Source organism: Triticum urartu, chromosome 1, assembly GCF_003073215.2.
Source record: "Triticum urartu cultivar G1812 chromosome 1, Tu2.1, whole genome shotgun sequence".
NCBI classification, from domain to species: Eukaryota; Viridiplantae; Streptophyta; class Magnoliopsida; order Poales; family Poaceae; genus Triticum; species Triticum urartu.
In genome coordinates, this window is record NC_053022.1 from 25,481,348 (window position 1) to 25,508,828 (window position 27,481).

At 41.3% G+C, this 27,481-nt stretch overlaps 3 protein-coding genes across 4 annotated transcripts; 2 read left to right on the forward strand and 1 right to left on the reverse strand.

Annotated features, from left to right (window-relative positions):
* Positions 1–3,895: 3,895 nt before the first annotated feature.
* On the forward strand, positions 3,896–4,747 carry LOC125544444 (histone H2A.2.1). The gene is made up of 2 exons (XM_048708174.1): positions 3,896–4,178; positions 4,272–4,747. The coding sequence occupies exons 1-2, from the start codon at positions 3,975–3,977 to the stop codon at positions 4,530–4,532; spliced, it is 465 nt and encodes a 154-aa protein (XP_048564131.1). The 5' UTR covers positions 3,896–3,974; the 3' UTR covers positions 4,533–4,747.
* An 820-nt stretch (positions 4,748–5,567) lies between these two features.
* Positions 5,568–9,008, reverse strand: LOC125544125 (soluble inorganic pyrophosphatase 4-like). Its single transcript, XM_048707706.1, has 9 exons — positions 8,860–9,008; positions 7,496–7,643; positions 7,385–7,413; positions 7,032–7,097; positions 6,833–6,940; positions 6,592–6,657; positions 6,394–6,514; positions 6,006–6,087; positions 5,568–5,911 (listed from the first exon to the last, which is right to left on the reverse strand). Exons 2-9 carry the CDS (start codon positions 7,632–7,634, stop codon positions 5,869–5,871), a joined length of 654 nt encoding a protein of 217 aa, XP_048563663.1. The 5' UTR covers positions 7,635–7,643; positions 8,860–9,008; the 3' UTR covers positions 5,568–5,868.
* Positions 9,009–18,329: 9,321 nt separating this feature from the next.
* LOC125544134 (poly [ADP-ribose] polymerase 1-like) lies at positions 18,330–26,726 on the forward strand. Of its 2 annotated transcripts, none has more exons than XM_048707726.1 (10): positions 18,330–18,583; positions 19,974–20,023; positions 20,152–20,356; positions 21,292–21,457; positions 21,545–21,845; positions 23,392–23,587; positions 23,992–24,141; positions 25,594–25,654; positions 26,260–26,323; positions 26,432–26,726. In XM_048707726.1, the coding sequence occupies exons 1-10, from the start codon at positions 18,437–18,439 to the stop codon at positions 26,709–26,711; spliced, it is 1,620 nt and encodes a 539-aa protein (XP_048563683.1). In that variant the 5' UTR covers positions 18,330–18,436; the 3' UTR covers positions 26,712–26,726. The 2 variants fall into 2 exon arrangements, with proteins under 2 accessions (XP_048563683.1, XP_048563675.1); XM_048707718.1 differs by having other exon boundaries at positions 18,331–18,583; positions 21,542–21,845.
* The last annotated feature ends 755 nt before the right edge of the window (positions 26,727–27,481 follow it).

Here is a 27,481-nt window from a genome sequence, read left to right on the forward strand (position 1 = left end):
AAGTAGCACTACGATCACGATGAACTGGACGATGATGATGGAGTTCTTCATCCCAAACAGCCCAATTTGTCGAGGTGCCTTGCCTACTTGAGCACGACCATGGAGTAAGCATCCACTACCACCTGCCTAGTCTTAAACCCTTTGTAGGAATTTTATTTGTAACCGTTCACTTGTTCTTGACCCCTGGAACCCTCCCTTTGTACACCACGGAACACTTCACCTAGCAAGATAGAAGAGCAATAATTCAAGCATTAAGCAAAGGAGCACACTACACATGGAACAGAAGAAACTTAGGCATGCATGATCATAAGGTAGAGCGAGTTCATCATAGCTACTATGATGTCATCCTACCACCACATCCAAAAATAGGGTGTAATCCTACCATCGCAAGTTCGCCATTGGCGTGAGGGTTTAGTATATATACCACCTTTTCAAAATATACATGCTTGCAACAATTTTCAAGCCCTAGCTACCACAAAATATATATCGTCATCATCATTGCCTTTGTTGTCGAGTATCATGCACGTCGTCACCAACAGCACCACCAAAAACAAAAGTAGTAGTAGTGCTTGCCCAGCCAGGACCTAAGCCAGAGCACCCTATGGGTATTCACCATGGCAACAAACCCAACACCCTGAGCCTTGTTATTCAACAGGTGGCTCAGAGCAGTCATCAAAGCCTCTAAACTGAAGCCACTTTGGTCCATGATGGAGCTGTACAGGTCAGGGTGGACGTCGACCAGTTTGCTCTCCCTAATGATGCTTGCCACCTCCTTGACGACGTCAATCATCCTGCTAGAGACGCTCAGCTCATTCTCCATCAAGCCGCCCCTCTTCATCTTCCTATCAAGCACAAGAACGTGATCCCCACCCTTATCAGTACCATTAAGGATGATTGTCTTTGACTCCTGAGTGTCTAGATAGTCATGCGTAGGCAAGCCGAGCGGCTCACCGGAGCCAATGGCATGCTTGCACGTTGCCACCCGAAAGGAGAAGATCGTCGTGATAATCCCCAAGTGCAAGGAATCATCGTAGCACTTTCCAGTGAAGGTGTTAAGTATGGAGTGTCGAAACCACAAGGAGATACAAGTAGGATTGATATTTCCCTCACGTCGATGCCACTATTACATATCTAGAAACAAGAAATAAATCTACGCCACAAGTATAAGGAGATAGCTTTGTAAGATAATAAACAACGTATAAATAAAGGTTAGGTGTTATCTAAGTAAAATTACAATAAAATACAAATAGCGAATGTGGAAAACCGGTGGTAGGATGTGCTGAATTGTCCCAAGGCAAATAGCTAAGTTACTAAACCGATTATCATCATTGCAGTTTTATATGTGGGAGAGGCCTCTGCTAACATACTATCCGTATTTGGAATTATATGTATGTATGATTAGAACTATTATGAAGCATTCGCCAATACTAACGTGTTCATTAAGGTAAACCTAACCATATCATGAAGATATATTGGTCCCCCTTCAATCATGTATGCATCAATTTCTACACTTAGCCTCGATGTAAATATAACATGAATACTTCAAAATATTATAAATATTTTGAAGATGTATCATGTTGCATTTGCGCATAGTTCTAGATGGGTGTGTTGAGGAACTCTGCGACCTTGGGGTGGTTCTAAGAAAGAAACACATCATGGTTAGTTGTGTCTGGCATGGTAGACGGGCTTAAACCAGTGGTACATGCGCTAACCGTGATGTGGTCTTGGTAGTGCTTTGTCTCCGAAGGATCAAGCAGGTGTCCTAATCCCGTGATGCATGCTAAGGTATCTGAGCTTGGACACTGTCATCTATCTTGCTCTACACTTCCTGAGGTGGTGGTAGACTAGGGTCGAGGTGACCACTTGGCCACATAACTGAACACCTACTTGACAATAGAGTTCAAGTGCACCTCCTTGAAGCCCTTGTCAGCCCTCACCTCACTAGTTATGATATCACACATCTTGTTAAGCATGAATGCAGATAGGAACGGCTACCATTTCATGGAGTTACCCTTCAAGGCTCCTTTGATTCAAGGAATTCTATAGGATTTTTGGAGGATTGAAATCCTTTGAATTTTTTCCTACGTTTGTCCTTTGATTCATAGGATTGAATCCCATATGAATTTTTTCAATGGAATATTTTGTACTACATTTCATAGAAAATCTAACATCCACTCTAACCTCCTTTTACAATTCCTTTGCTTTTCCTGTGAAATCAAATGCTCCTTGCTAATCCTATAGGATTCAAGTGGGCATGACACTCCAATCCTATACTTTTCCTGTTCCCGCGTTTTCAAAATCCTGCGAATCAAAGAGGTCCTCAATCCTTTTTGCCTTGGTGACTACCTTTTGTGCACCGGCATTAGGCACAACCAACACAAATGGTGGAGCTATTACAGATCCCTCAAAGAGATCTGAATCTGAAGGCATTTGCTCCTTGATGATAGGCCAGGAGTACTCAACGTAGGACGCCGGGAACTGACTCTCGGGCAGGACAATGGGTTGACTAAGCTCTTGCGTGGTCATGTCCTATAAGCGTTAGCGTCAATAGGTGTGGATCACACTATCCAGAGACAGTATGGATGAGCACTAAGCATGGAAAAAATAAACGAGCACTACACATGGACAACATGAACGAGCACTACATGTAGACAATATGAGTGAGGACTACAAATGGACAGTAAGCATAGTACACATGGATCATCTAGTTCAACACACCACCATATGACTGTTCTTCAATCTCAATGCATACCATGGAGCCAGCACACTTCCACACATCTACATACTTGCGGACTAGCATACTACACATGAACTTGCATGCTACCAATCCATCACCACTAGCTATCAATCCTTGGTGACATGGAAACAACACCTAGCATCCTATAAAATCCATCACCACTAACTACCGCAACATCACATTCTCACAGATCGACATTGTAGAATGCTACAACATGGTCACAGATCTAATCCTATCATATGCTCACAGATCAAGCTAAAACGAGCAGACATGAATCGATGGCGTCGTGTATCGCCGGCCGGAGAAGAAGCGCCTCTTACCTGCTCAGCGGTGTCTATCCGTGCAGACTGATGTGTGGACTGATGTATGCAGGCAACCAAACACACCTCCAAGTGTGTGGACTGATGTATTTGCTTTGGTCATTTTTACTCCGCGTATTAGAGTTGTGTCAAGTTAAATCTTATAAAGTTTGATCAAATTTATATTAAAAAAACATCAACATCTACAACACCAAATATATATACTACTCCCTCCATTCCGAAATAATAGTGCCCCCGCGCTTCCCGATGTCCAACTTTGACCACAAATTCAACCAGCGAGACCGACTGCGGTGGGCGGGAGAAAAAATTATATAATTAAAAACTTCTTTTGAATACGAATTCACTGGTATAATTTTTGCTCCCGCCGCAGTCGGTCTCGTTGGTTAAATTTATGGTCAAAGTTGAAGCACGGAAATAGAGAAAGCACTATATTTTGGAACGGAGAAAGTATCAAACCACATTTCATAATGAATTTAGCAATATTGACAATATTTGGTATTGTTAATATCGATACTTTTTTCTCTACGTTTGATCAAAAATAAAAATACTTTGACTTTACACAAAGAAAATTATATGCAGACACGCGCCTCAAATATCTAAATTTGCTTGAACGTAAAAAAAACAAACTGAATTTGCTCGCTCATGGTCACGAGAGAGCGGAGAGCCGAGGCTGTGCCGTTCCGCTGCTCTGATTGGCCCGCGGCCCCCTCCCACGGATCACGCCCCCCAGGCGAACATCCACCGTCCACGCCGCCTCCATCCAACGGCCCGCGCCCCGCATCACGCGGATCGCCCCCCGACCCCCGCGGGTATATAATCCCAGCCGCAGCGCCTCCATTTTCAAACCACCTCAGCAGCACAGCTCAGCTTCCACCCACTCTCAACCCCTCCCGCCGGAGCCCAAGCAAGGAAGCAAGATGGACGGCAGCAAGGCGAAGAAGGTGGCGGCGAAGAAGTTCGGCGGGCCGAGGAAGAAGTCGGTGACCAAGTCCATCAAGGCCGGGCTCCAGTTCCCCGTCGGCCGCATCGGGCGCTACCTCAAGAAGGGCCGCTACGCCCAGCGCGTCGGCTCCGGCGCCCCCGTCTACCTCGCCGCCGTCCTCGAGTACCTCGCCGCTGAGGTACGCACACCACGCCACCGTTATACTCCTCGTCGACGCCCTACTCCTGCCTCTCTCCCCGGTCTGAACCAAGCCGCCGATCTTGTTTTGCAGGTGCTGGAGCTGGCCGGGAACGCCGCCAAGGACAACAAGAAGACCCGCATCGTGCCGAGGCACCTGCTGCTGGCCATCCGCAACGACCAGGAGCTCGGGAGGCTGTTGTCCGGCGTCACCATCGCCCACGGCGGCGTGATCCCCAACATAAACCCGGTGCTGCTCCCCAAGAAGGCCGCCGAGAAGGCTGAGAAGGCCGGCACCGCCGCCAAGTCGCCCAAGAAGGCCACCAAGTCCCCCAAGAAGGCCACCAAGGCCTAGATCCGGCCGGGAGCGACCGTGCCGGTGGTGCTCCGGCAGCCCTCGTGTGCCTAGTGTCTGTGTTAATTAAGTTAGCTGTGGTGTGTTCCAGAGAGTGCTCAAGCTTGTACTTTTGCTTTGCCCCGCCATGTAACCGTGAACGAAGAGGAAGCGTCTTGCTTCCTCTGTTCTTCTGAATCAATCTGGTCTCTAATGCAGTGTTTGTTAAAATGTCACTGAATTTCTGTTCTATTTTATCTGTATTTGCCCTACCATTTGTTGTACGAGCACGCTAAGCACTGTTGAGATAATTGCCAATGCTTGCAAATGTCATGACAATTTGCTAATCCAGCTGATTTTCTGTAGGCGATTCCACGAAAATTTGTATCTAGGAACAGTGTTCCTCTCTGCATTGTTGCAAGTTACAAATAGAATCTGAAACGTGACAAATACAAATTAGATGGTTGTGTACAGATTTTTGTTCTTATGCCTGACTTGAAGGCGCAAGAGGCTACAAAATAACATTTCAAGATTGTTTGCTGGTGCATGCTCGAGTCACACCAACAAATCTGCAGTAGTTAGTACTCCAACTGTCCCAAAAAGTTTGTGTTACATTTGCTTAGATATGGATGAATGTAGACACGTTCTAGTGTTAGATACATCCGAATCTAGACAACTGTAAGACAAGCTTTTTGGGATGGAGGGTTTAGTATTTTGCAAGGCAACAGTATGTCTAAATGGCCATTGTGTTTGTTGATTTATAAGTACGGGAGAGACATGGTTCTTGTTTTGCAACTGAATGACCATTATGTGTGTTGATTTATAATTAATGGAGTACTAGATATGCCAATCTATTTTCTGTAGCTGAAATTTATGTCATTCTGGTTGAAATTTTGCCATCAAGAACCATCTCTGTTTTTATGGTGTGAAGGAATCAGCAGCCATGACATACTTGATTTTCTGACCATGAGAAATTGACAATGAATTTCTTATGCCTGACTTGAATCGTCAAGAGAATCAACAACATCAAGGTAACAACAGCCATGACATACTTGATTTTCTGACCATGAGAAATTGACAATGAATTTCTTATGCCTGACTTGAATCGTCAAGAGAATCAACAACATCAAGGTAACAACAACACAGGGGCACCAAGGCCACAAAAGAATATTTCGCCACTCTTTCTTGTGCTAACTACTACATTCAAGGTCATAAAACCAGTGGTACATATGCCAACACCAACAAAATAACAGTACTTAGTTCGTAAGGTGAAGTGTCTCATTCTCCGGTTTTCATCAACATCGCCCCGGTCCGACGACAAGGAGCAGCGCGTCGAGCCGAGCCTCCAGGCAGCAGCCTACCTCCGCAGGCCCTCCACGACGTAAGTAGCATACAGATCCCTATGAACAGAACACCAAAGAAGACCGGCGTCAGCTCAGTACCAAGATCATTGAGGACACAGCCATGCTGAGGATTCAAGAAATAAACACTCACATGGAATGCTGAATGGCCTCGTAAGCAGCAGTCGCAGGCAGAAAGTCGTTCACAGCAACCTCCTTGTTCTCATTCTTCTTGTCTGGATGTCCAGGTTAAAGAAATCATTTGATCGAAGAATTGGCATATATAATCAAACTTGCATTGCCTTGACCATTTATGCATGATATAAGATCCATGCTTTAGCTATCAACAAACTACAAGCACAAATGTACATAGCTGTGTACGAGTAGTGCATCAAAGAGGCGAGGACCAGTATTTTTTCCTAGAAATATTCTGCATGTTCAAGCCTAGGGGACTTTTGACAAGTAAAACCAAGATAAGCAGACTTTTTTTGGGTGGAATACTTGCTAGTCATATCTGAATATAAGTGGATCGACAAGGATACAGTCCTCAAAGAAGCGTCTGATTTCAGCCAACCGATGAGGTGGGAGCTCCTTGATATCATTGAAATGCTTGTATTCAGGGTCATCAGCACACACTGCAATGATCTTATCATCAGCTTCTCCCTGTTCAAATAAATAGTGATCAGCATCTCTGTCTTCTTTGGACTGCATGGTTAAGAGATGAAATTATGAAAACAAACCTGGTCAATCATAGGCATGAGGCCAATGGCCTTTGCGCGAAGGAAACAGCCCGGCACAACTGGCTCCTGTATCAACAAAAATGAACATTTTAAACACTGACCCAAACAAGTGTAGAAGTGACAAATACAAAGATTTGCGAATGCAGATTGCTAATGTTCTACAACGAACTAACAGATTATAAAGTAGGAAGCACAACGACCTTCTGTCCAGTGTTCACGAAAGGGAAGTAGTAAGATATACCTGCATAATAACTAGCACATCCATCGGATCACTGTCATCACACAGTGTGCGGGGAATGAATCCATAGTTGTGAGGGTACACCACTGATGAATAAAGCACACGGTCCACCTGCACACATGCATATAGCCAACGAAAACCATAAGAACGATTGGGCAAGAGAGATTCAAAATAGGAGGGAAAATGAATAGCAATGCTTTACCATTATCAGTCCAGTTTTCTTGTCAAGTTCATATTTAACCTTGCTGCCCCTAGGTATCTCAATGACCTGGCATAAAATAGCATCCATTTTTTAGTTTGTGGTTCAGAACTCATGAGCATTTAGGACAATAACTAATTAAACAAAATTGAAAAGCTTGGAATGACATAGGTGGCTTAAAAGATGATATACTATTTTATGAGGTGGAACCCTTGCTTTTCAAGTTAAGGGAAGGAAAAGGGCTATGCTATTGATATGGACTTGTAGCATAAATATACAACAATTTCTGTTAGATAATTATAAAACGAAATTAGAAGGAAAGGAAAATCAACAGGAATATATTAGGGTGGCCTTACACAGTTGAAGATAGTTGGTGCATCAGGGCCTGCACAAAGAAGTCCAAAACATAAGTTTTCAGAAGACGGAAACAATGAAATCGATGTTTTGTGAAGATCAAATGTCAATACCTATCTCAAGATCATGCCATGAATGCGCTGAACCAGGTCTCCGGGTCATGGATGACAGTATTCTTTCATTAAGAACAGGAGGCTTAATGGGCGTGCTTGCCACCTTGACCTTCTCCACTGCTTCAATAGCAGGAGCCATCACAAAAACCTGAAAGCAAGTGTATGTTTGCTTATTTTAGAAAACTAAATACTTAAATTCCAATTAAAGCTGTCCAACAGAAGTTAAGTCAATATCATCATAGAAGATACAGCAATGTTAACTGAAAAAACAATCGCCAAGCTTTGAATAAAGAAAAACTATGATAACACCATGCTAGGAGATCATAGGTACAAATGGGCAAACAATAAATAAGAAACTGGTAACCTGGGACTCTCAAAAGAGAAAACAAATTGGCAGACAATGAATGACTATGTTGACAGCAACAACCAAACAATAGAATTGTCCGGAGAAACCCAACAAAAGCAGGAACTAAATAGAGATGGATGGGTTTTTGTTTATACCCCTTCGATGAAGGTTAGTAGCCATTTTAGTTTATTTACAGAACAATCATAGGCGAATGGATAAACATGCTGTCATAAATGATTAACTGTATGAACAACATACATGTTGTGAATGCACAGCGATGAAATCGACACACTTATGAACATAGAAAATGACCAATATACACCGTTGAGTGTACAGCTGCTGATAACGATTTTTGCAGGACACGGCTATTTCTTATGGAGCAAATAAATGATTTATAAACCACTAATAAGTAGGATTTTTTTTTGGAGGCAAGACTAAATAGGACTAGCGAATTTTTTGGAGGACAAGACTCATGATTTTTTAGAAAACCATTAAATAAGTAGGACTAGTGACTGTTACAGAAACCACTAATTATAAGCAAGGCTAGTGACTTTCCTTTTTTGGGGGGGAGAAACCGTTAATAAATAAGACTGGCCTGCCTAATCTGTGTACACAAAACAGTGCCCTAAGAATGAACCATTTCGTATGAAACACGCCTATCACCTACAGGAATCATGGCGAGTTGACGACGCGAATACAAGTGGTACGCATCGGCGTCAGCGTCCGTGCGAAAGGGTTGGCTAACGTGTACCCAAAACCCCCGCACATTTCAGCTCCCCCCTTCCCCGGTCAGATTCATTCGGCCATTTCGCCAGAGCACTGGCCAAAACGGCCGCCGGAATCCCAACTTTGGAGGCGAAATGAGCAGGCTGCAGGCGCCGGCCGCTCCTCTCGACCCAAACATCCAGCGGCGGCAAGCGGGAGCCACAGCGCGGGCACCGGTGAATAAGCAGCCCGCGTGGCCGGAGAGGGCACGTCGGCGATGTAAAGCAGACGGATGAGAAGGAGAGAGACGCACCTGCTGCAGACGGCGGGGGAGCAAACCCTAGCTAGCTTCCGGTGGAGGGAGAGCAGAGGAAGCAGGGAGGCGTTCGTATGGTATCGTATCGTGCTTCCCGCCGCTTCTCTGCACCGCTCCTTTTGCTGCTCATTTAAAGCCGCGCGTGCTCCCCCGGTCTACCGGCTGGTACGTGTGCGCGATTTCGTGAGCCTCCGAGGTGGTGGGCGGATATGTTTGGAGACCGGATCGCGGCCGTCGGTGGGCGGATCGGACGCGCCGGGAGCGACGGGGGGCTGTCGGTCGCACCAAAGCTGGCGTGGAAGCGACGCCCCGGCCGCTCGCCGGTCGCGCGCTCGACTTTTATTTTATTTTATTTATTTTATTTGCGGGTTACGGAAAAGGTGTCGGTGCGGTGCGGCCCAGCCGGTGGCCGGTCCCGCTCGTCAGTCGGTTGCGACGTCGGTGCGGGAAGGTGGCTGGTTGGCTCGGCCGGTGGCCGGGTTGCTTGCTCGTGCAGCGGCGAATCGCGTGAGCATCCTGTCGGTGCCAACCTACCGGAGCGTGCGCGTACGTATAGGTGTATACGTACATCGTGCTGTATAATGATACCATGACAGTACGTGTACTCCTACTGGACGTTGTGCGCGTCTTTCAAAAAAAATACGTATACGTCTTGCGCGCTCGTGCCGCCATGTTCTCGCCCCTTTTTTTTTTTGAAGTTATGTTCTCGCCCTTTACGTGTCGTGTTCACATCCCATACGTACGTGGCTTTTGGCTTTGCATGACGCGTGCCGCTCGCATGCATCGACGAGCGGACGCGTGCTCGCGCCCAAAAGTCTCCCGGGCAGGGGCAGGGCAGATCCCGGTTCAGTCGGGTACACGCGTTGACTGCTACTCTGCCTCCAGCTGTAGCATACGTCTCGATGCACGCGACGAGAATTGACTTGGCGCAGCACGGTGCGACCGTACGTTCGTCGTCGTACGTCCTCTCCGGTGAAGCACACCGCCCGTCGTTCCGCCGCAGTGCTACGGGTAGTGGTAGATGCCAAGGCATATTCTCTGGCGCCACGCTCCTCGGTTGGCGCCGGCGAATTCCTCAACTCCTCCATCGCCGCACAGCGCTTCCCGTTCCGGCTTCTCCGACGAAGCCGTCTATGTTTTTTTCCTTCGGTTTAAGAGTATCTCTAGCAGATCCTAAACGATCAGACCAATAAATTTACGGTTTTAATTGAAAAAGACACACCAATCGAATAGATCATGTAAAACGAGATAACCCGCAGTTCCCCGGATATTATCACCTACATACCCTGTATTGCAGTTTTGGAGTCGGTTTTCTGAGGAATGAGTCAGCGCCTCGTGCCGGCGACTCCCGAGCTCGATTTCATGAAGAGGAGACTCGATTCCTGACGAGGAGGTTCGATACTGACTGATTTCTTGCGAAATCGTGGCATGTTCATGTATTTCCATGGAAGCACCTCCACCAGAGGAGGTGGGCCGAGGCGGGGGAGGCCAACGCTAGGAGAGTCATGCGAGGGCCCAATCTGAGTGGGGGTGGTCGTGCTCGCAGCCCCATGAAAAGCACGTCCATGGCCAAGCTCCCACATGAGAGCACCTACACGGGCGGGGACAAGTAGAGTTGAGGGAGCCCAGTGTTAGGAGGGCCCGGGCCAGGCGAGGGCGGCGATGGGAGCCAGTGCGCTTCGTCCAGTGACGCTCGACTTGTTGGGAAAGATGAGGAAAAGAGAAAAAAAATTCATGGTATGGTTTTACGAGATCTGTTTCGCATGGACCTTCGCGGTACCGTAAAATTGTTTTTGAAGTAATGGCAATGCATTTTCCAGTTACAATTTTTCCGGGATCTACTAGAGATGCCCTGAGGTTAAGGACGTCAACTCAAACATTTTTAGGGCAATTTATGTTAGCACAAAGATGACAAATTTAGCTAGCAAGCATGCTAATTTCCTGGCAAAAAAAAGTAAGGTGGATTTGCCATGATTATCAGATAAACTTGTCATTCTCGGCAAACATAAATTGACAATAAAAATATTCGATTCGCCATGGTAAAAAATCTAACGTAAGATTTGTAGTTGAGTCCGTTTTAATAGGCCTAAACTATGGATGCTAGTTTCTTTTTTAAGACTAAGCATGACACAGGTCGGAGAAGACTTGCTCCATGCACAACAAGAGTGCAAAGACTGTATCTTGCTCATAGCGAGTATAGTGTCTGTCTCGCCTGAAGGATTTTCTTGTGTAATTAATGGCCCAACCCATTTTTTTCGTTCGCTGGGTTTCGACTGAGACACTTGTGGTTTTGTTCCATCGTTGCACTCTTTTGGCTCATTTTCGTTCTTTTTAGTTTTCTTTGTTTCTTCACTCGTTTTCTCGAGTTTCCTATTTTCTTTGTTTTTGCACCGGGTTTTCATTTATTTCTCGGGTTTCACTAGGTTTCATTTTCTTAACTTTTTACACGCACAATTATTATTTTTCAATTTTTTTTGCAAAGTGATTTCTGTAATAGATAAATCCAGAATACTTTTTGAAATATAATAAAAACAGTAATAATTACAAAATATGAAAAAAGGAACGTAGAAGACCCGCTGTCTGCATTGGGCCAGCCCATTCTAGCCCATGCAAGAGGCGAGGCGTGGTACTGTCAAGAGCAAACTTCCTAAGAGCATCTCCTGCCGGACTTACTATTTTGATTGGGCAGACAGAATGATAGTAGTTTTCAATTGTCTCTTATTTATTTATTTTTTGTTCTATTTGGTTTTCTTTGTTTCTTCACTCAATTTTTCTTGTTTTCTTTTCTCTTCTTTTTCATCATTTTTTGTTTATTTCTCGGTTTTTTGTTTGTTTTGTTTTTCATTGGTATTCTTCATTTCTTTCTTGTTTTTCATCGAGAGCAAACCTCCTATAAGCATCTACACCCGGACTCCCTATTTTGACTGGCGGGCTGGCCTGATTAATGATTATTGTCCGATTAGCTTTTAAATGTCTTTTTCTGTTCTCTTTGGTTTATGTTGTTTCTTCACCCATTTATCTGGTTTTCTGTTTTGTTTTGTTTTTTCACCGGGTTTCTTCTTTATTTCACGATTTTCTTTGGTTTCTTATTTGTTTTGTTTTTTCATCAGTTTTTATGTTAATTTCTCGGTTTTCACCACTACTTTTTTATTTCAGTTTTACTACTTGTTTCTTTTGTACGCTTTTTCAATACATGTCTATGTTTTTCAGTGCGCAATACACATTCCTAGTGTACAAATGAAACAAAAATTTGATACATGTTTTTTTTCAAATAGACGATGTACGCTTTTCTTTTAATATGGTTTTGAACATTTTTCTGAATACATGATCAACCTTTCTAAAAATACAAAATGAACATTTATAAATCAATAAACATTTCTTTTAACTATGCATTGTCTTAAACATTCTATAGACATGCAAGAAAAATCATGGGAATATTTTTAAAACATGTGAATAATTCTTTATAATGCCACGTCACTTTTTAAACCTGCGCAAACATTTATTTTACATTGTCTAGACATTTTTTGTGTACAGTTTTTAATACTACATGATTAACATTTTTTCAAACATATATTTTGATGTCATGTTTCATACACATTCTACAGTTCACGTATACACCAGGAATATTTTTTATATACATGTTTAACCTTCCAAATACATGATTAACGTTTTTGAAAAATCATTTTTATGCCTTTTTTTCATGCACATTAAACATTCTTTCCATACATCAGAACATTTTTTGTATATTTGTTTAACATTTTTTTACGTACATGTTTAATATTTTTTAAAGATATACTTCCTACGATAGTGTCAAAAACGCTCTTATATTATCGAACGGAGGGAGTAGTTTTATGTTTGCTTTTTTCATACATTTTTTGTGTACTTGCGAGGGCCCAAGCCGGGCAGGGGGTGGCCGTGCTCACAACCCCATGAAATTAAAGCACCTCCATGGCCAAGCTCCCACATGGAAGCACCTACATGGGAGGAGGCGAGTCAAGGCGGAGGAGGCCAGCGTTAGGAGGGCCAGGCGAGGGCCCAAGTGGGGCGGGAGTGGTCGTGCTCGCAGCCCCATTAAAGCACCTCCGTGGCAAAGCTCCCACATGGGAGCACCTACACGGGAGGAGGCAAGTCGAGGCGAGGGAGCCCAGTGTTAGGAGGGCCGTGCGAGGGCCCGAGACGAGCGGGGGCGGCGATGGGAGCCATAGCGCTTTGTCCAGTGGCGCTCGGCTTGTTGGGAAAGATGAAGAAAAAAAATTTCACGGTATAGTTTTACGGGATCTGTTTCGCACGAACCTTCACGATACCATAAAATCGTTTTCGGGGTAATGGGAATGCATTTTCCAGTTTCAATTTTTTCGGCATCTGCTAGAGATGCCCAAAGGCTAAGCATGTCAACTCAAAAAAAATTAGGGCAATTATCTTGGCACGAGGATGACAAATTTAGTTAGGAAGCATGCTAATTTCATGGCAAAAAAACAATGTGAGGTTGGTTTGACATGATTATCAAATCAACTTGTCATCTCGGCGAACATAAAATGCCAATAAAAACATTCGATTTGCCATGGTAAAAAAACTGACGTAAGATTGGTAGTTGAGTCCTTTTTAATAGTTCTAAACTGTCGATGCTAGGTTTTTTTCAAGACTAAGCACGGCGCGGTTCAGAGAAGACTGCTCCATACCCAACAAGAGCGCAAAGATATATCTTGCTTATAGCGATTATAGTGTCCATATCGCCTGTTGGATTTTCTCGTGTGATCAATGGTCCAACGCATTTTTTTTTCGTTCGCTAAGTTTTGACCAAGACACTGGTGGTTTCGTTTGGTCATTGGCTCATTTTTGTAGTCTTTTTCCCTGGTTTTGTCTTCCTTGTTCTTTTTGGTTTTCTTTGTTTCTTCACTCATTTTCTCAGGTTTTCTGTTTTCTTTGTTTTTGCACCGGGTTTTCATTTATTTCTCAGGTTTCATTTGTTTTACTTTTCACATACACAATTAATATTTTTCAAATTTGTTCGCAAAGTGATTTCTGTAATAGATATATTTAGAATACTTTGAAATATAAGAAAAAAATAAAAACATTAATTACAAAAATATATGAAAAAGGGAACGTAGAAGACCAGCTGGCCGCACTAGGCCGGCCCATTCTAGCGCATGCCTGAGGCGAGGCGTGGTACTGTCAAGAGCAAACCTCCTAAGAGCATCTACAACCGGACTTCCTATTTTGACATAGCGGATGACACGGCAGTGATTTTCAAATGTCTTTTATTTATTTATTTATTTATTGTTCTCTATGGTTTTCTTTGTTTCTTCAATCAATTTGTCTGTTTTCTTGTTTTTTCATCGTTTTTCGTTTGTTTCTCGGTTTTTATTGTTATTTTCATTGTATTCTTTTCTTTCTTGGTTTTCACTAGTATTTTTTACCTTTGGTTTCTTTCTTCTTTCTTTTGTAGGTTTTTCTTTGATACATGTCTACTTTTTTACCAGTACACAATATACATTTTTGGTGTACATATGAATCATTATTTTGGTACAAGTTGAATTTTTCCCATATATTTGTTTGTATACACGGGGAATAATTTTCATATATATGTTTTGATGTTTAGTTTTCATACACATTATACAATTTTCAATAAACTTTAATATTTTTCATATATTAATTTTCAATAAACTTTAGCATGAAAATATTAATTTTCATATATATGTTTTGATGTTTAGTTTTCATACATATTATACAATTTTCAAATACTCAATTAATATTTTCAAGTCTGTATGTGAAGTGTTATTTATTATATATATATATATATATTATTTCAAAATATTAGTAAAAGTAAAAAATAAAGCAAAAATGTGAAAAATGATGAAAAAAAATAGCGCTGAAGACATGCTATCCGCGCTGGGCCGACCCATTTTGGTGGCTGCCTGAGGCGAGACATGCTGCTATCAAGAGCAAACCTCCTATGACCATTTACAGCCGGACTCCTTATTTTGACCGGCGGGACGGCCTGATTATTGTCCTATTAGTTTTTAGATGTCTTTTTTTGTTCTCTTTGGTTTACGTTGTTTCTTCACCCATTTCTCTGGTTTTCTGTTTTCTTTGTTTTTTCACCGGGTTTCTTCTTTATTTCACGATTTTCTTTGGTTTCTTATTTGCTTTGTTTTATCATCAGTCTTTATGTTAATTTCTTGGTTTTCACGAGTGCTTTTTTTGCTTCAGTTTTCTTACTTGTTTCTTTTGTAGCCTTTTAATTAACACGTGTCTAAGTTTTTTAGTACACAAATATACATTCCCAGTGTACAAATGAAACATAATTTTGATACATTTTTTTCAAATATACAATGTACAATTTTCTTTTCATATGGTTTTGAACACTTTTTTTAATACATGGTCAACCTTTCGAAAAAACAAAATGAACATTTATAAATCATTAAACATTTCTTTTAACTATGCATTTTTTAAAACATTCAATAGACATGCAAGAAAAATCATGGGCATTTTTTTAGAACAAGTGAGTATTTCTTTATAATGCCATGTCATTTTTAAACCTATGCAAAGATTTTTTTACATTGCATAAATTTTTTTGTGTAAAATTGTTTTAATACATGATTAATATTTTTTCAAACATATATTTTGATGTCATGTTTCATACACATTCTACAATTTACGTATACACCAGGAATATTTTCTATATACACGTTTAGCCTTCCAAATACATGATTAATATTTTTGAAAAACCATATTTTTTATGTATTTTATTCCACACACATTATACATTCTTTCCATACATCAGGAACATTTTTTGTATATTTCTTTAACATTTTCACGCACATGTTTAATATTTGTTAAACAAATAGTTTTTATGTCTGCTTTTTTCCATACATTTTTTGTGTACACGCGGAACATTTTTACACAATTAACCTTTTCCAAATACATGATTAACACATTTTCATATATATATTTTGATGTCTACTTTTTAATACACATTGTACAATTTTGTATACATTACAAACATATTTCTATAAATGTTTTAATTTTTTTGAATGCGTGATTAATATTTTTCAAATTTGTATGCAAATTTATTTTTATAATATATATTTAGAATATTTCGAAATATAGAGGATGTAAAAAAGCAGAAAACAGAAAGAAAAAAATGTGTAAAAGGATGAAAAATAGTGTTGAAGACCACCTGTCTGTGCTGGGGCGGACAATTCTGGCATATGGGTAGGCGGGATGTGCTACTGTTAAGAGCAAACCTCCTAAGCGCATCTACAACCGAACTTCCTATTTTGACTGGGCAGACAACTCGGTCAGTCTGCGATTAGTTTTTTCCGACCCAGCTGGCCTCCTCAAACGCCCCCTATACATCTGGGCTGACCGGTGCTCCTCGTATCTAGCTCATATATGAGGCGGATATGGGGTGGACCGGATAAGACCGCAATCATCCTAGCCCATGCTGGCCCGCACCAACCACAACCAATCCATACTAAAAACTTCCACCCGTACCAAACCCTACCTCACTCTCTCACTCTCCGTGCGCTCCCCGTCGATTCCCCTCCCCTCTCGTCCCCCTCCTCTCCCAATGTCATGCACCGGCAGCGACGACATTGGGTCTGACAGCGATGGTGACCCCATCGACTGGGAGGCCCTCGTCCACGAGGCAAAGGTGGACGACGATGAGGAGTTAGCCCTCCGCATCGTGCTGCATCGGCAACAGGTGGACCGGGGTGGTAGTGATGATTCGATATTTTGTCACTCTTATAAGAGGGTTTTGATGTGCTTTTTGAAAGTTTTCGATAATTCTCGTGTGTTTCTAACGCTAATCCTTTGAGAAAGAAGAAAACTTGCCTTTTTCATTGATGTGTAGGAATATACATTTTTGAAAGGAAACCAATCAATATCCCATCAAATGAAGTCATAGGGAGCAATTTTCCTTTTGGGCGAAAGTTCATTAGAGGCATCAAAGCGCAAGATGACGCATGGCACGAGCGCACCTGCTCGTACCACGATGTCGCCACCACCTTGCCTGTACAAGCAACTTCTATGAAGGGAGCAACACCGAATACAAAGAGGAGCCACCACCACCACATCCATAATAGAAAGAGAGAAGAGATCAGGAGAAGAAGAACTCCCAAAGATCCGTCCAATCTCTTTCTCCCCATCCCATTTTCATGCATTGCGATCATCACCACAGGAAGAGGATTCCCAAGTTGTAAGATTAGGGTTTGTAACTCTTTTTCATATCCATCTTGAGATCGTGACTCGTTTAATCACCCATCTTATTGCGAATTTTTGTGTTACTATTTAGATGATTTCCCTTTGTTCTATAAGGTTTTTTGGCTATCCTCCTCTCATGCGTGAGTAATCCACCTAGACGTGGGAGATGTAGAGGATTGGTGAGATTCATTTGTGCCTATTCTATATATCGTCATTTGTTGTAATAGTTCTATGATTGTTCAGTAAGTTGTTTATCTGTTATGAACACAATGCGTGTTGTCCAATGTAAGGGCTCTCAGGCAAAATGATTCGAAGCCTACACATGCGAGACATATTGTTTAGCGAGTCCGTGACCTACAGGTGGCGTGTGTTGGTATCTACAAGGACCGAAGACAATAAATGAGATAACAGGAATCCACGAAATCTAATGCGTTGTTCCAGTCTTACGACCTTAGTTGCAGAAACGATCATGTTATGGCAACGTCAAAGTAGGATTGTAGGGGAGAACAATTTGGACATCAAACACGGTGCCATATCGGCCTTGTCACTGCTGTAGTCACCCATAGTGTACTCCTCCACCCCTCGCTCTTGCGCCGAGATGAGTCAATGTTTCAAGGCAGCACACTCCGGCTCATTGTGTCGCAATGCCGCGATGGTTCAACACTATGCTTAGGGTACTAGTAGGAAGGAGACCGAGAGTACTCGTTAGCGACTTGGACATGGATGCGCAATGCGACAGCGTCAAGAGCAGCGACGAACCATGTTTTGTAACGATGAGGGGCAATACAACAAGGGTTCAATCTAGAGCATACTGGGAGAGGGCATAATCCAAAGAAATTTGAAGGTGGGCCCAAATATGAGAATAGAGGGGAAAACCAATCGGTGTTATATTCTATATACTTCACCCATTCAATTAAATATTGACTATAAATTAGACTAAACAAATATGGGTATATGTGATAAAAATTACATCATCGAATCCGTACTCAAAAGAAGTTTTAGTGGTACAATTCATGGAGTAAAAGAAAACATTGTTCTAATTTATGGTCAAAGTTGAATTTTTAGATGTGCGCACGCGTTATTCACTAAAATGGAGGGGATATAATTGTCACTCAAACATGTGCTAATTTACCAGAGTCAAAGAAATGATCAAAATGGCAAAGGAAAAGATTTTCCATCAAGCTCCTAAAATACGTAACGTAATCGCCAGGAGAGAGAGAGAGGGCATTCTCCGGCCTTAAACAGCGAACACCCTTTTTCCTCCACCCAGACGGCCACACCTGCTGGTGACGGGGGAGCCAAACCCAAGAAGCGGCGGGCGGAAAGGGGAGGGGAGAGGAGAGGCGGCAGCAGCCAGCCGGCGGAGATGGCGGCGCCGCCGCCCAAGGCCTGGAAGGCGGAGTACGCCAAGTCCGGGCGGTCCTCGTGCAAGTCCTGCAAGTCCCCCATTGCCAAGGACGCGCTCCGCCTCGGCAAGATGGTCCAGGCCACCCAGTTCGACGGCTTCATGCCCGTGCGTAACGCCATCTCCCTCCTCCCCCCTCCCCTTCCCCCACCCCGCCCCTCCCCGCCATGAACCCCTCATCGCCCCGCGGGCGGATCTATCTTTGACCGACCCCTCACGGCTCCGCGGGGGTAGGGTTTTGGGGCGGTTTAGCGTTCTTGTTTTTTTTTTTTTTTGCGGTGGGTCGGGGGCTCCCGATTGGATTCGGATTAGATGAATCCAATCCGATGGCGGCTTCGCGTGCGGCATGCACTGAGTCGATCTGACGGGTTCGGTTTTGGTCTGATTTCTGAACCTGACTCGTTCTTGGTAGTGGTTTGGTGAGTCTGGTCTGACTGACTGACCAACCCCTTCGCAATGCGGAGCCTGTGATGATTGAAACACCCCCTTCGCAATGCAGGGCTCGAAATGCAATTCCGTATGCTTCGATTTCAGCACTGGGTGTCCACCGCTGCGTTATCTGTCGATTTGTAATATCCTTTTTTGCTCATACCATTGCTGGAAAGAACTCCTGAAACAACTATTGGTCTGACATGTAAAATGCAGGCTTTGAATCTTACATCTCTGGTTAACTTGATGTGTTTTTGTTTATGTTATATGCCTTTCTGCATCACCAGCCGTAGGCTGCTCTAGTTTCATGTGTCGCGAGGTAACCATTAACTGTTTAATTGTTAATTTAAAGCGAAGAAGTCTATCTGAACTGCATAATAATTTGGTACAACATCAACATGGTGCCGTTTCCCATGTTTCTAAAGTAGTAAAATCCAGTGCCAGGTTAGATAATAGTTTGGCCATCATATTTTTGTGAGATATGTCTGGATATGATTCTGTGCTTGTTTGGACTTTGAACCATTTTATGATACAAGTGCGATAAACATAGCTTATAAGCCATTTCACTTGTATACGATTCCTATTAGCATTTGTTAACTGTCAGGCAACCGCAGTTCTCATCTATTTGTTACTGGTCTTCATAGTACTGGTGGGTTCTTAACTGTTGTGATTCTATAACTGTTTGCTTTGGTTTGGGCCATGTGGACACTCTAATTTTTTCACTGGGAGAACACTATATTACATAGGGAAATTAAGGCGACTCTTGGTTATTTCCTGGTTCTAAAAGTCACATTATCTGATCATTTTTCTAACACGGATAGCTTGCTTAGCATTATGTTTTCCATATTATTCAGAGGGTTATGGATGGGTACAGTATCTATGTCTCAGTGATGTTCTGATAGACTCTGTTTTTCTGGAATTTTATGTCTAGCATTTCGTTGGGTGATTGGTCGGTTTTTCAAGAGGCAGAGGAAAATATGATGCCTTGTGCCAACTTATATCACCAATGCAGTTTTGCTAATTTACACATCTATTTATAATTTATATTTCCATGTTTTCTCTTTTCCAGATGTGGAACCATGCCAAATGCATCCTCAACAAGAAAAACCAGATAAAATCGTATGTAGCTATGTCTCTGACTCATCAACTGGATTTTAGGCTTCAGTATTCCGCCTGTTAGTTTATTCGACTCTTGTATCTGAGTATAAACCATGGAAAATTTAACTCTACTCTTAACTTCTGACCAGTGTTGATGATGTTGAAGGAATTGATGCACTTAGGTGGGATGACCAAGAGAAGATAAGAAACTATGCTGCAAATTCCTCGACTACTTCAACTGCAACTGCAACTGCAAGTTCCACAGCTGCTATTCCTGACAAATGTGCTATTGAGGTTGCTCAATCTGCCCGTTCTTCCTGTAGACGGTGCAGTGTAAAGATTGCAAAAGGCACTGTACGTATTTGTTGACCAATTGTTTTGCACATTTCTTTTTGTTGTGAATATAACTTTATTAGTCTTGCGTAAACCCAGGAATTTATACTTACTAGTGCTTGTGTATAAAATGTTTATGGTCCTAAACAGAATCCTCCTCATGGTCAATAATCTTAATGTGTTGTTCTTATTTCTCACTTACTAGTGACTGTATATAGAGACATGAGTTTCACATTCTTGAATAAATCTTAATGCAACTGCATACAACCGTCACATAATTATAGTACTGCCATATTTCTAGTTCTAATTCTAATCACCTGACACCTATTGGGGGATATGTCGTAGTCTCCCAAACCTAAACTTGTTCTTGATTTTTTGAATCAGAGATTAGAACTGTTCTATATATGGCTTTGAAACACATGAACATGACACATTGTTTCTCTGTCGAAAAAAGAACATGGCACATTGTTTTCTGCACCCTATCTATGACCAAGTCAAACTGCAGATCAGGTTGCAGATAATGCCCAGGCTTTTATTATTCTGCTGTGTTGGAATCTGGAATGACTGTAATATCCTGTAAAGGCAGCAACATGGTATCTTGTTATGTAAAAATTCTCTGCTACTAGCATGCTAGGTCACCTGCAAAATAAGTTCTGAAAAGTAGGAATTGGTAAAGCAAATGATTGTGTTGATTTATATTCTTTTTCATACATGGAATTCCTGATTTTGTGCTAGATTGGTTGATGAACGATATGCATTTCTTTGATTTCTGGAGTCCAGATCAAAAGATTCTATGGTTTAGAATTTCATGTTTGATTTGTAATCTTTCATTTAGCTCACCAAGTATAAAGAGATACTAACATTTAATACCAGTGGTAGGGTAAGTTATGCTGTGAAATTATGTTATTTGTCTTGACTCTTAAATTGTGTCTGTAACAGTTTGCTATGTTGATTAGGTTCGTGTTTCATCTAAACTTGACGGTCAAGGTTGGTATCATGTTAGTTGTTTCTTGGAAATGTCCCCAACTGCAAGTGTTGAGAAATTCCCAGGCTGGGAGACCTTGTTGCACGATGATAGAGCAGCTATTATTGATGTTGTTAAGAAAGGTGCTGCCAGCAAACGTAAGCATGGAGATCATAGTTTCTTGTTCCTTTTTTTAACATAACTTGATAATCTGACTTGTTGTATTTGTAATGGTCATCAAGAAGAAACAACTTCGAAGGGCTCCAAGCGCAAGATTGGTGACATTGATGTGCGTAACTCCAAAGCTCCGAACTTAGATGGAAGTACATCTGAAGGTGCTGCACGAAGCAAAGGAAAACTTGTTGTACCATGTGAGCCAAATTCTAGTTCTGCTGATCTGCACCAAAAGCTTAAAGAGCAGAGTGACACACTTTGGAAGTTAAAGGATGAACTCAAAAAGCATGTTTCAACTGCTGAGCTGAGGGATATGCTTGAAGTTAATGAGCAAGATCCATCTGGACCAGAGCGGGATCTATTGGAACGATGGTAATATTTTTTTGCTATTTTTCTTTTCTTGATGGATTTTCATCTAATCGCAAATTATTTTACTTGTTGTCATGTGCTAAACTCGGTAAAGTCCAGAGACTGGGATAGGGCACTTGCCTCTGGCCATAACTTGGGCAAGGGGTTAGGTTCATGCCTATGCCATACAGGCGGTTCTTTGTGTTGTTAGAATAAGTTAGAATTATAACTATATGACACTTAGTGCCTGTAGAGGAAGTGGAAACTTGTACAAGCGGATCTTTTTGCTAGTGATGATTTTTGTGCTTGTTTTCTGGATCCCAAATCCTGGTGCTGACCTGTTGGTACCAGGAATCTGATGGGGCTTGTTTTCAAGATATTAGGTGCTATTTTGAAGGAACTTATGGTCAAATACTATTTAGAGGTAAAGGGGAATAACATTTCTTCTTAAGAATAGGGAAGAAAAACACTTAAACCAAATTTGGTAGGAAGCAAGATGGCGTTCTATTATTATTCTACTGGTTGGGTCATAGGGTATTTACCAAAGCAGAAGAGTCGAACCTCACTTGCTTTAGTTGTTTTTTATGTGCTAATAAGCTCTGTCTGCTCCTGGCTGGCTACCTTAATATTTTGGATCATGGCTATCTTAATGCTTGACAAACCATCTCTTTAGATTCCCTGCCTGGAGTACTAATGATTTTAGTTTCCACTCAAATTTGTACTCCGTTCCTATTTACATGCGTCTACGTATTTTGTGATTTAACTTTGACCAGTAAAATAAGAGTCATTTGTCATAAAACTTATACAGTTGGAAACTTTTTCGAATACAAATTGAATGCTGTAATTTTTGTGGCACACAACCCACGTTACATTGGTCAAATTGATGGTCAAACTTGAGGGGGAATTGGATACATTTAACTATAGCAACTATTTTTGAGTGAAATGCAACATACACCCAACATGATTATATAGCCAAACCAGCACAATCATGTGGCTAACTGTTGATTGTGTGTTATAGATGGGGACATCCATTACTTGTCTAATGCTAAGTATTACAACTATTGAACCAATATTATACGTTCTATAAAGCAATTCTAATTGATCAACAAAACTAAGTTCAATAATTATGGGGTTTAATTGACCTCAAAAGCCACATTAAGTTTTAAGTCAGACTTCTCCATATTTGACCAAGTTTATAGAAAAATGTGCGTATACCTACAACATCAAATATATGTAGTATGAAAATATATTTTATGACGAATTTATTAAAGCTAATTTGATGTTGTAGATGTTGATATATTTCTCTGTAGACCTGATCAAACTTAAAGAAGTTAGACTTGGGACAAAGCTAGAACTTCAATTAATCTGGAATGGAGGAAGTAGCTTTTAGTGGAGCTGAAGAGCTCTGAAACAAGGCCTGGTATCCTGCTGAAATATTGTTGAATTTTGACTACACCGACCTGCCAGCCTGTGGCATTGCTCTTTCTGTCGTACTTCACAGTATTCAGATGCTTCACTCTTTATAATGTCTCATGGTTCTATTTTTTGTAACATTTTTGTTCTCTTGCAGTGCTGATGGGATGCTGTTTGGAGCGCTGGGCACTTGCCCAGTCTGTAATAGCTGCCTATACTATTATGGTGGTCACTATCAGTGCAATGGCCATGTTTCAGAGTGGTCCAAATGTACCTACATGACAACAGAACCTGTACGCATGAAGAAAAAATGGAAAATTCCCGATGAAATAAAGAATGATTATCTTACAAAGGTAGGGCATCTTGGAGCTTCTCAAGCTCAAGTATTTACTTTTCGTGTTAGAGAGCAGCGTCTTGTAGCTAATGTGGGATTCATCCAAGGACCAAAAGAACCATATATTTAGGTAAATAATTAAGTGCTTCCCAGAGCTAGATATTATTTTTGGAGGGGAGATTATGCATTATTGGGAACATTGTGCTCCATGGTTAGAACTTCTAAGGGCACCCAATGGTTGGACCCTCCCGCCCAACCATGTCCCAGGCTCATTTAGTTCCCAAGCCCGCCTTCTGTTTTCTCAGAAAAAAACAAACTAGAAACTCTTGTGATCGAATTAACAGTAGGCACCACTCACTAACAGAAAATAACTGCATCTTAATTTTCTGCAGTTGAAGGTTAATAAACATGTTTGTCTTGCAGTGGTTCAAGTCTCAAAAGGTTAAGAAACCAGAGCGAGTTCTTCCCCCAATGTCACCTCAGAAGTCTGTAGGTCAATCACCTCAGCAGTCTCTCGTCGGTGAAGCATTGGATAAATTGAGAGTTTGTATAGTAGGACAATCTAAAGATACTGTAAGTAATCTTCATTAATTTTTTTGTACGCTATATTTTTAGGTTATTTTTCTGTTTTGCTTGCCGTTTGGTTACATCCTACGTAAAATGTCTATTAGTTTAAAGTAGGTGCAAAATTAATTGCGTGAATCTCTAGTCTTTGTTGAGTTGCATCTATGCAAGTATGCATCCTTGCTGAAGTAGTATGCATCATGATTGCTTCAGTAAATTTGTGTCAAGGGATACTTAGGCTCATTTTGTTGTCACTGAATATGCTATGTATGCTGTGCCTAATTTATAATCTTTTGTGGAAAAGTAGCCTCCAAAATAGGCAGAGGCTGGTTAGCCAAAAGATTAAATGGGCATAAGTAACAGAGCCTTACTATATTGTACCAGAGAATCAGTTTATTCATACACTGCATGGTTTGTCTATGAAAAAACTGAAAACGTGGAAAGTACTACCTCTGATCCAAAATGTAAGTCCTTTAAGCATTTTTACCGATCAAACATTTCTAGATTTTACTATCTAGAGGAGAAGAACTACTAGCATCCAAAACATCAGATCAGTTTTACTAGATTTATCATGAAATATACTTTTATAGTTCATCATTTTTTTTATTTGAGGCACAAATCTGCACAGAAATTGATCTTCAATGTATCATTGAAGAACGTGTCAGTGTCCTAAAAGGCTTACATTTTGGATTGGAGGGAGTACTCAGTACTCAACTGACCTCTGGTATTTTGAAGTAGTTTTCTGATAGTTTTTGAGCTGTTAGTTCGCTTGAATGCACTAATGTCTTGAAAGACACAGAGAGCTGTGTGTCAATTGTTTCTTTATGTTTCTCAACAATTTCTCCAATTTACATTATATTCGATATTCGTCGGAATATGGAGAGTTAGCTTGTTAGACCATGTCTAATCCTGCATCGATTCAAAGAGAAAAAAGGCAAGGCTTTGAATCTATGAGCCTTTTCCTCCAATGTATAATAAAGAGAAGGAATAAATTGATGCCTGCTTTGTTCTTCCTTGGATTTGCTGCAAGAGAAAAAAGGCAAGGCTTTGAATCTATGAGCCTTTTCCTCCAATGTATAATAAAGAGAAGGAATAAATTGATGCCTGCTTTGTTCTTCCTTGGATTTGCTGCAACTTCAAGCATCAGTCCCTTTGAATCGCTTTCTGCAGTGTATCAATCACTTTTATGCAACACTGGTCTTAGAATGTAACATGAGCAAAAGGAGCAAGGTGTTGAATTCATGTAAAATCATTTCTTGTCAGATTCTAGGGTCGGATTGCCTCATGTGATCTGTCTCCTTTATTTCATATCAGATGGATACTATAGGTCGTATATCTAGTTGCATGTGACACCCAGTTTTTTTTTCTCTTTTTTTTATTTGTTGTAATTAGGTAATTTATTGCTTGTTTCAAATGCTCTTTACAAGTTTTATATTTAATTAACGAGCTGAACTCTTGTAGGATGAGTGGAAGCAGAAGCTTAAACTTGCTGGTGCCCACTTCAGTCCCAGGGTTACCAAAGGTTTTTCTTTGCATATATGAACTTCTTTTACAATTGGATTTGTATAACATTGGAACCTAGATTTCCTTGTGCAACATATATGGATAACTGAGGTAATTGTTTTATGGAGTAGGGATAAAGGGAAGAGGCTATCTTATGGCTATTCTTATGTCAATATGGATTGGTGCCTCGTTGGCTATACCACCCTTAGATCCAACTATCCAACATCACTTCATGTTTTGAGATTCTTATATTTTCACCATCTTCACTGTAGCACACCCTCATGTCACACCATAATAAAGACACTTCTGTAGTGAGCCTTGGTTTGACTACCACTTAATTGATAGTTCATATTCAGTCCCTAGCATGCACAGATTAGTTTATCACAGAGTGCAATGCGGCATTGTGCAGAGAAATAAAATATGCGTCCCTCAGCATGAGCCCATGGTCTGGGTTCGACTACCATTTAATCTTCAGTTTATTTTCAATATCTGGTAGTGCATAATACGAGCTGAGTACAGATTGGTTCATCACGGAGGGTACAATGCTGTATTTTGTAGACATAAAATATGCGAACCTCAAAGTACGATGTTATTGCACTATGCTTATGTTTACCTGCATTGCAGATATTAATTGTGTAGTTTCATGTGGCGGGCTTGATAACGAGAGTGCTGAAGTCAGGAAAGCTAGGTCTCACATTTTACCCTATCCATTGTTTTTCAATCATAATTTGGCATGTTCTTTTTGCTCTAATGCTGAGGTTGGAATATCATGTTATATATATGAATTTGTTTGCAGGAGGCAGAAGATACCAATCGTCAGAGAAGATTACCTTGGAGAATGCATTAGAAAAAACAGGGTGCTTCCATTTGATTTATACAGAGTAGCGACTACCTTGGAGGAGTCATCAAAAGGTAGCACGGTCACTGTTAAAGTTAAGGGCCGAAGTGCTGTTCATGAGGCTTCCGGTCTGCAAGATACGGGCCATATTCTGGAAAATGGCAAAAGCATTTACAATACAACCTTAAACATTTCTGACATGACACAAGGTGTTAACAGGCAAGGTTTTTGCTCATAATATTTTTTTGAGGGTTTGCTCATAATATTTTGTTGCAAATTCGTGACATACATGTTGAGTTAGGGTGATTGCGAATAGTGCCTACTGGTTAGGGCACTTTTAGACTTCTAATAAATCCCGCAACAAGTTTTTTTCTCTCATTTACCCCCTGCAAGCTTTCCATTCCAAATATCCTCTTTCGACTGCAGTATCCTTCAATTTTAATGAATTCCACCTGAACTTTAGTGGTTAGGAGAAATATACAATAACCGTGAAGCAACTATCTTATTTGTGTATGTATCCAGGCTATAGGAATTGGAGGTGGTTAATCTATAATAGGTAATAAATCTGAGTTACTATTTGTTTTTGATGTGGTTCCTCGAATTCAATTTGAGTTTATCTAAAACTTAGAGGATGGTTTAATACTTTGTACTCCAGAATTTCTTCTCATCCACACAAGGTTTATCATACAGGGGCATTTTAGAATGACCGACTAACTAGCCTGAACAGGCTCAAAATCAGGCCAAAGGGTTGAGGATAATTTCGTCAATGCCTCACAATGGTACGGCAGTTGCATGTGATTTGTAGTCAAGGGAACATCACCTCAGGTCACCAGGTCGATTTTGACATGATTTACCCCAGGGCCCCTTGTGTGGGTTATATCCCTTCTCCTGCCTCAGTTAGTAGTATTATATGGAAAAAAGTGCACAATATTGGTTACAAAAGGGAGATCTCCTGAGTTGGTAGGCAACTCGCCGAGCTACGATAATCAATCTGGGCAATAGGCGCCA